Source organism: Cnephaeus nilssonii (assembly GCF_951640355.1).
Source record: "Cnephaeus nilssonii genome assembly, chromosome: 4".
Taxonomy (NCBI): Eukaryota; Metazoa; Chordata; class Mammalia; order Chiroptera; family Vespertilionidae; genus Cnephaeus; species Cnephaeus nilssonii.
In genome coordinates, this window is record NC_137075.1 from 108,807,464 (window position 1) to 108,815,780 (window position 8,317).

At 66.5% G+C, this 8,317-nt stretch overlaps 1 protein-coding gene across 1 annotated transcript; it reads left to right on the forward strand.

The window, feature by feature from the left end:
• The first annotated feature begins 3,326 nt into the window (after positions 1 to 3,326).
• SIVA1 (SIVA1 apoptosis inducing factor) lies at positions 3,327 to 8,185 on the forward strand. Its single transcript, XM_079767846.1, has 4 exons — positions 3,327 to 3,521; positions 5,207 to 5,401; positions 6,030 to 6,186; positions 8,009 to 8,185. Exons 1-4 carry the CDS (start codon positions 3,404 to 3,406, stop codon positions 8,064 to 8,066), a joined length of 528 nt encoding a protein of 175 aa, XP_079623972.1. The 5' UTR covers positions 3,327 to 3,403; the 3' UTR covers positions 8,067 to 8,185.
• Positions 8,186 to 8,317: the final 132 nt, after the last annotated feature.

Below are 8,317 nucleotides of genomic sequence, written 5' to 3' on the forward strand. Positions count from 1 at the left end.
CCGCCGCCCTTTCCCTCATAGCAGGCGTCCCGCCCTGCCCAGCCTCTCCCCACCTGTGTATGCAAATTAACCTGCCATCTTTGTTGGGTTAATTTGCATACTCACTCCTGATTGGCTGCTGGGTGTCGCCGAGGTATGGTCAATTTGCATATTTCTCTTTTATTTGTGTGTAGATATATTTTTTTATTGATTTCAGAGAGGAAGGGAGAGGGAGAGATAGAAACATCCATGATGAGAGAGGATCATGGATTGGCTGCCTCCTGTGCACCCCCACTAGGGATCAAGCCCACAACCCAGGCATGTGCCCCTGGTTTTGACTTTTATTTTATTTTATTTTTTAAATATATTTTATTGATTTTTTACAGAGAGGAAGAGAGAGGGATAGAGAGTTAGAAACATTGATGAGAGAGAAACATCGATCACCTGCCTCCTGCACACCCCCTACTGGGGATGTGCCCATAACCAAGGTACATGCCCTTGACCGGAATCGAACCTGGGACCTTTCAGTCCGCAGGCCAGCGCTCTATCCACTGAGCCAAACAGGTTTCGGCATGGTTTTGACTTTTAAACACTAGACGTCACCAGCCATGCTTTGCTGTGACAGTGGTCTGGGTGACACACATGTTTGATGTCACCAAGCCAAACGGTTTATTTGCTCAGAACCAGCCCGTGTAAGAGAGACCATGGCAGTAAACGTGTTTTCCAAACATTTAGAGGGTTTCGCTCTAGAGCCTGAGTCCACCCTCCCCCCGCCCCTCCACTGGGTGATGGACCCGCCCGCCCGCCCGTGTGTCAGCAGGTGCTGCCTGGCCCTGTGGGTCTCGGCGGGTGGACCGAGCGCTGGTCACGGGCTGTCCCGGCTGTGCCTCTGGCCTGGCTGAGCAGCCCCTTCACAGCTCCTTAGGGTTTGGGGTACACTGAGAGCCGCCTGCCCTCCCGCTGTCAGGGAGAGGGAAGGGACTCCGTGGAGCGGCCCCGAGTCAGCCGGGTGAGACGGGCTTTTCGCGCTGAGCATGTCAGCTGGGTCCTCTGGCGCGGGTCCGAGCCGCGGTGCGGCCGGCTCACCGGCGGAGACGGGACCCTGGGACTTATCATCCCCCACCGCGCCCGGGCCGGCTGGGGGCCTTGCAAGGGGCCAGGAAAACGCGTCTGCGCCCGCGTCCTCGGGCCTCCCCGTCCCAGCAGCTCGGCCCGGGGGGACTTTTTTAAAACGCCGTGGGACGCGGGACAAATTGTTAAAAATCGGTTTTGTCCGGCCAAAAGCAGGACGATCTGGTCACCTTAATGGAGGGGCGACTGAGCCGCCCAGGCTGGAACTGCACACCTGCCCCCGGGCATCCCACGGTGTGAATACATACCATGTCCCCATGTAGATGACACCCCCACTTAGACGTGACCCCAGGAATACAGGGCCCGGCGCTGTCCCTCAGTGGGACCAACCTCTCCCCACCACGCCCACCCCAGCCCCCACTGGCCCCTCCCCTGGCCCCTCCCCCACTGGTCCCTCCCCTAACCTCTCCCCAGCCCCTCCCTTGGTCCCGCTCCTAGCTCCTCCTCTACTGGCCCCCCAGCCCCGCCCCCGTTCCCTCCCCCACCCCCTGGGGACCACCTTCTACCCTCTGCTTCTGGGTTCCGTGACTTCAGATGCCACGTGTAAGTGGTTCAGTTTTACACTTGATCTTAGCCAAAAGGCTGAGAAGCGATAAGTAAGTGGTTCAGTTTTAGAAAGGTCATACGGGTTGGGTCCTAAGCAGGCTGGTTGGTGACCTTATTGTTGTGGGGTCGAACCCTGGAGTCAAAAATAAAACCACCGGAGGCTGCTGATTGATTAAAAAGCAGGCAAGGATTTATTGAGCTGGCCAGGACGGCCGCGGGGCACCACACGCAGGTGGCCACCCTCACGACCGCACCGTCCCAGGTGTAGGCAGCGTCAGGAAAAGTCCTTTTAAAGGTCCAGACCACAAGAATTTTCCTTTGTTCCAAATCCCAGCCACATCCTGCTGGACGTTGGAAAGAAGCAGCAGAACTGAGCAGGGTTAATGATCTCTAAAGGCCATCTGCAGCCTCAGCTCCTGGAGCCTCTGGGTCCGCGGGAATCAGCCCCTGTGGTCCTGGTCCTCAGGCAGGGAGGGTCACCTCTGTGACGTGGGGGAGCCTCCAGGTCCCAGTCTGGGGCTCAGGGAGCTACCCCATTGCTCCAGCGAGCGAGCGGTGCAGGAGCCGGGACGGCAGGGTTAAAATCCAAACAGCAGTGTTTACCTACCATGCTTCACTCCTAAGAAGAGGAGACGGGGACACAGGCACCCGAGGGGCGGCCAGTGAGGACCCGGGAGGAGGTGGCCGTCCCCCCGCCCAGGAGAGAGGCCTCGGGGAGCCAGCCTGTGAGACGGGCTCCGGGCCCAGGACCGGGGCCGTGCCCTGAGAGCCTCCCTGCGGGCCAGGCCGGGGCGCAGCAGCGCCGGCGGACGAGTCGACACCCAACGGGCAAATAGGGCTTCACGTTCGGCTGAACCGTCAGCGCGGAACCCTTTAAATTAAGCGCATTGGGGTGACACGGTTAACAGATCACCGGCGTCTCGCGTCGACTGCGGTATCACAACACACCACCCGCGTGACACACCGACCGCCCGGGGGCGGACACCCCGGCGGACGGGACGTCACCTGTGAGGTGCACTCCGACCCAGGCGGCAGCCCTCGTCACCGGAAGTGCCTGACGGAGGGGCCGGACGGCGCGGCTGTGGGGAGGCACTTCCGGATCAGAGCCCGGGAGGCCGCGCGCGCCTCGCGGCTCTGTCGGAACCGCCGCGCCGGCGTCGCAGGGCCGGACGTCGCGTCAGGCCTTCCCCAGGGACGTCCCGGGCGTGCGCACGTCACTCTCCACCTCCGTGATTCCGACGGAGTGAAAATGAGGAGAAAGGGAAGCACCCTCTAACTCTGGTGGCGTAAACCAGGACCCATAACCAGTTCCCACAGGTGTTTACCAACAAAATGGAAAGAGCTGACATCCTGCCCCGCCCACGCCGAGCTCGCCTCTGCCCAATCACGCGCCGCGCCTCTCGCGAGTCCCGCCCCCAAGTCGCCTTCGGCCTATCCCGCGCCGCGCCCCACGCAGGGACCGCCCCCCGGCTCGAGTCTGGCCCCCAACCGGCCTATCCCGCGCCGCGTGCTCACGACACCGCCCTCTCCCAGCCCCGGCGCGCCCACTCGCCCAGCTTTTTCCCGCGCCGCGCACCAGCCCCGCCCCCCGTGCGTCCCCGGCCTATCCTGCGCCGCGCTGCATCGGAGCCCCGCCCCTTCCCTCGCTCTGGGCCTATTCCCCGCAGCGCCGCGCGCGAGGGTTGGCGCGCGTCTGTGACGTCAGGAGGGCGGCCGGGCGCGGACGCGAACTCCCTGGCCTGCGGCGATGCCCAAGCGGGGCTGCCCCTTCGGGGTCGCGGCCCCGCTGCAGCTCAAGGTCCGCGTGGGCTGGAAGGAGCTGGGCCGCGGCGTGTGCTCCGAGCGTTACTCGCGGGAGATCTACGGTGAGTGCGGCGTCGGGCTTCCTCCCTGCGACGCGGGGCTGGGACGGGCGGTCCCCACAGGCCGCGCCCCCGGGAGGCCGGGGGCCAGCGGGGGCGCCGGGGGACCGGAGTTGGAGCTTTGAGCGGGACGGGAATGCGCCCACGCCCACCTGCGGTGGCCACAGCTCGCACGACGCGTCCCTGCCTCCCCACACGAGCGGCCTCTGCGCGGTGCCGCCTCCCGGCTCGGTCCTGCGGGGATGCCGAACTCGCGCACTAGCCGGTCTGCCTGGCACTGGGGCCCCTCGGGCCCAGCGGGAGGTCCGGGAGGGGGACGTCCTGGGGGCACTCAGCTCCCAGAAGTCCCGTTCCCACGGGGAGGTATTTGAGGAGCGTGCCCTCCCGGCCAGGCCCTGCGGCTGCGCGAGGCGCCGCCTCCGGGAGCGCGGGCCCCGGGGGGAGCCGCAGGGGGAGGGCAGGGGGCCCGGCCGGCGCTAGTCCCCGCAGGCCACTGCGCGGGCGTCCGGGGCCCGCGGAGGAAGAGTTGAGCTGAGTCCCGCAGGGGAGAGGTGGGCGGCGGGGAGGGAGGAGAGGAGGGACGCCGCCGCGGCCCGGAAGCGGGAGGTCAGGAGGACTGCGCGTGGCCGGAAGGTCCAGTTCAGGGTGGTCTGCGAGGGCCGCGAGCTATCGGAGGCCCCCTCCCCGGGCGCTGGTGCAGATGATGCTGTGGACCGTCCGTTGGGGCGGTTGGTGGTGTGGGGCAGCTACAACGTGGCGCTTACCTTACCGAGGGGTCGGGGGCGCAAATTTGTACCCGCTGAGCAGTTAGGAAGTGGCCCTGGTGTTTGTGATGGAATGGGGAGAGGCCTCCCCTCCTGCCGCCGGTCCCCCCAGCCACCAGCGTCCGCGCTGCTCTGCCCTCGCTTCCTGTGCGGGGCTGTGAGCACCGCTGCTGGCCCAGGCCCATGCCTCCCCGTGTGCGTGCAGGGGTCACAGGAGAGCGGGGAGGAGGAGCCGACAAGCTGTCAGCAGCCCCTGCATTTGAGTTCCCTGGTAACTGTTGTGGCCCATTCCACGGAAAGTCACCCGCTTCCCGCAGCTCCACCCCGCTCTGTTGGGGCTCTGGAGGGAGGACGAAGTCTTTGGGGGGCTGGCCCCTGGCGCTTGATCTTGTGAAAGCCCCTGGGTGACCGGCGTGAGGCCTGGTGGGAAGCCACTGCTCCGGGTGCTGAGCAGCCACTTCGGCTCCGGGGTGTCCAGGGCCCCCAGAGGCCTGGAAAGTTCTGAGGCCTCTGGCAGGAGCCGCTCCGCAGTGAGTGACGGGGGTGCACAGGGCCGGGTGGGAGGCCAGCTCGGAGCCTCCGCCTGTGGACGTGGGCCCCATAGCACGCAGCTCTGCCAGTGCTGGACAGGGCTGGCTGGTGGGCGCTGGGAGCAGGGGGGCAGCAGGGAGGCGAGGCCACCTCGAGAGAGGGGGGAGGAAGATGGGCGGGGGGGGGGCTGCAGGTCCGAAACCCCCCTGTGGGCGATGGCGGCTGAGCCTGGGGAAGGAAGGGCGGGAGGCAGAGTGGGCCCAGGTCACGGGGAGCAGCGGCGCCTCCACACCTGGCCTGCAGGACGGCGGGGGGAGGGGGGACGGGACGGGAGGGGGCTGTGCAAAGGCCCCCAGGCTGCGAAGGTGTCACAGGATGGCTCTGTCTCCCCAGAGAAGACCAGGCAGCTCCTGTTCCGCGGGGCCAAGGCCTACATGGACCACGCGTGGGAGGAAGGCTGCGCTGTGGTTGACCTGCCAGAGTCCCCGAAGCCGGGCCCCATGGAGGCCCCTCGGGCCACACGTGGGCAGATGCTGATCGGACCAGACGGCCGACTGACCAGGAGGGGAGCCCAGGCCTTCGAAGCCGGTGAGTGGTGCGCTGGAGATGGACATGGCAGGGGCCGTCCCGCCATCAGGGACGCTATCTGCCCAGCAGGGGCTGGAGCTGGGCGATCCTGGGAGGCCCGCCTTGTGGAGCCTGCCCCCGCTGCCACTCAAACCGGGAGCTGTGACAGCTCCTGACTGCCGGCGGAAGGGGCAGCACCCCACCCCCCGGGGCCCGCAGGAGCGTCCCCCTGCTTCCCCTGCAGCTCCCGTCTGATCTGAGTGGGACAGCCTGGCCGCCTGTTGCTGTGCGCCTCAGGCTGTCGCCTGTGTTGCTGCTCATGGTCCCCGGCCACCCCTGGGTCTGGGCGGGACCCAGGACTCTGTTAACCTGTGACATGGGTCACACATTGAGACGCACGGGACGAAAGCCGAGACCCCCAGGACACGCAGGGCGAAGCCGGCCCTTCAGCACAGGCACCCAGAGTCGGGGGTTCAGTAGCAGGAGTCCCAGACCCCCGGAGCTCCCTCAGGGAGCAGCGCTGTGTGCCGGACCTGCGCAGGGGGCCGTGAGGGTGCAGGGCGGTCAGGTGCGTGAGGAGGTCGAGCAGTGCCCGCAGCCCCGCACTGCGCGGCCCCTGCCCGCTGACCACTGGCATTTCTTCTCACAGACGCGCCTGGGGCGGCGTGCCGGGCCTGCTCCTCGTGCGTGCGAGCGGTGGACGGACCGGCGGCCTGCGGCCAGTGTGAGCGCGCCCTGTGCGGGCACTGCGTGCGCACCTGCGGCAGCTGCGGGGCTGTGGCCTGCACCCTGTGCGCGCTCGTGGAGTAAGTGTTGGATGTCGGAGGGGGCAGGGCGGGCACAGCCAGGGTCGGGGCGTGTGAAGACTGGTCCGTCGTCGGGAAGCCCACGTCACGGGGCCGGCTCTGTTCCCAGTGCAGCCCGTGGCCTGGCCGGGTCTGAGGCAGCGCAGTCAGTCCTTCCAGCCTGGCATCAGGGCCGCGTGGCTCCACTCGGTCTCCCCGCCGAGCACCCCGGCCCAGGCCGCAGGCGCGCGGTGCCTGTCGCCGCCTCTGAGGGCGTGGGCGGCAGAGCAGGACATGGAGGGTGTGCTCGGCCCGTTCCTCGAGTGTGTGGCTGAGTGAGTCCCTCCCCGGCAGCTGTGCTGCAGGAAGACACGTCCCCCAGCCTCGGAGCAGGTCCGTAGAACTGTGAGCAGCTTCGACCCCACAGCCTGGCAGCCAGCCTCGGGGAGCCAGGGGCTGTCTGACGGCTCAGAAAGCCGGGGTGGCCCGGGAAGGGCCCAGGCCCCAAGGCGGCTCCCAGGGACGGGGACCAGAGACGGGGCCCTGGCTGGTGTGCTCAGTGGATAGAGCGTCGCCTGTGGACTGAAGGGTCCCAGGATCGATTCCGGTCTGGGCACAGGCCTGGGTTGTGGGCTCAATCCCCAGTAGGGGGCGTGCAGGAGGCAGCAGATCAATGGTTCTCTCATCGTTGATGTTTCTATCCCTCTCCCTTCCTCTCTGACACCAATAAAAACAAGAGAGATTGGGGGATACTGCGCCGTCCAGTGTGGAGGCTGTGCTGGGAGTCACGCACGTGACTGAGATGCGCCGCTTCCTCCTGCTTGTGTGTGAGCCAGTGGGCAGGGCCTCGTGGCCAGTGGCCGCCTCGCTGAGGACAGGAGCCCGGCAGGAGGGCAGGTAGAGGGCGACCCCTGGGCTGGAACCTTCCTCCTGCCTGCAGTGTCCTCGCCGGACCCCTTGTGCGTGCCCCGCCAGCCTCTGCTTCCCCTCCCGCTGCCCACAGCATTCACGCTGCCCGGACAGCAGGCCTCGGGCCACAGCCAGGGCTGGGCTCTGCTCCCGGCCGTGAGGCCAACTGCCGTCCCCAGGCTCGGGAGCCAGACCATGGGTCTCCACCACCGCCTTCCGCCCCTCGCCAGCTGCTCAGGCATGGCCCTGGCTCCCGGGTGCGGGCGTGTCCCGCCCACACCTACTAGTCGCTGTTCTGGGGCTCCCAGCGAGAACCAGCCAGCTCGCGGCTCTGAGTTCTCGGTGAAGCCTTGGACCCCACGGCCCTCCTTGGTGTCCGGTAGCGCGTTGCCAGTCTCCCGGCCTTTCGGGACCTCTCTGATGAGTTCCCCGCGAATCCCTGGATGCCTCACCGTACCTTACATGATTGATGTGAGCCATCGTGGCCAGTAACCCTCGCTGGACTCCTGGAGGTTCTGTGGGGCCTCCATCCAATTAGACACACAGGTGGGACCCCAGGCAGCTCATTGGCTGTCTCGGTCCACATACCTGCTGGTCGTCGTCCTCACACTCTGGGCGCGAAGTCTGGGATGGGTGTCACGGTGGTTCCTTCAGAGGCCGCGGGAAGGACCTGCTCCCCACCTGTCCCCCCTCCCGGGCTGCCGCACGCTGGGGGCTCCCGCGTCCTGGCGTCATCCCCTCTGCATGTCCTTCTCCCGTGTGTTTACTCAGGACACCCGCCCACAGGGGGGCCCCCTCCTAACTCTACGTCTGCAGCGAACGGCCCCATCTCCAGTCAGGTCTCTGGCCTGGGGGTAGCACCTGCATATGTGAACTTGGGGGACACAACTTAGCCCCTAACGCCAGCTCTTCTCTCCTCCCTGCGATGTTGCAGCTGCAGCGACGTCCACGAGAAAGTGCTCTGCGCCAGCTGTGCCGTGTTCGAGGCCTGAGGGCCGCGCGGACGTGGCCTTCCCGGCAGTGGCCGCCCGTGTCGACGCAGAGGGACCCGGGGGGCAGCTTTCTGTGTGATGTTTTGTACTGATGACTGAATAAATCCTGTATATTTGGACGAGAGGACTTGCTTATGTTAACAGTCCTGGGGGTGCGCCTCCGGGTCCTGGGACCAGCAGGTGCTGGAGGGGCCCACGGAGGAGGCGGGGCCTCCATGCCACTCTGCCAGCTCACTCAGCGCCCGCTGAGC

Excerpts from the sequence above, each read along its gene's own strand:
- SIVA1 (XM_079767846.1), top strand. The coding sequence starts at position 3,404 with ATGCCCAAGCGGGGCTGCCCCTTCGGGGTCGCGGCCCCGCTGCAGCTC. Across the intron at positions 3,522-5,206 it reads TTACTCGCGGGAGATCTACG|AGAAGACCAGGCAGCTCCTG; the intron begins GTGAGTGCGGCG and ends CTGTCTCCCCAG. Across the intron at positions 5,402-6,029 it reads AGCCCAGGCCTTCGAAGCCG|ACGCGCCTGGGGCGGCGTGC; the intron begins GTGAGTGGTGCG and ends TTCTTCTCACAG.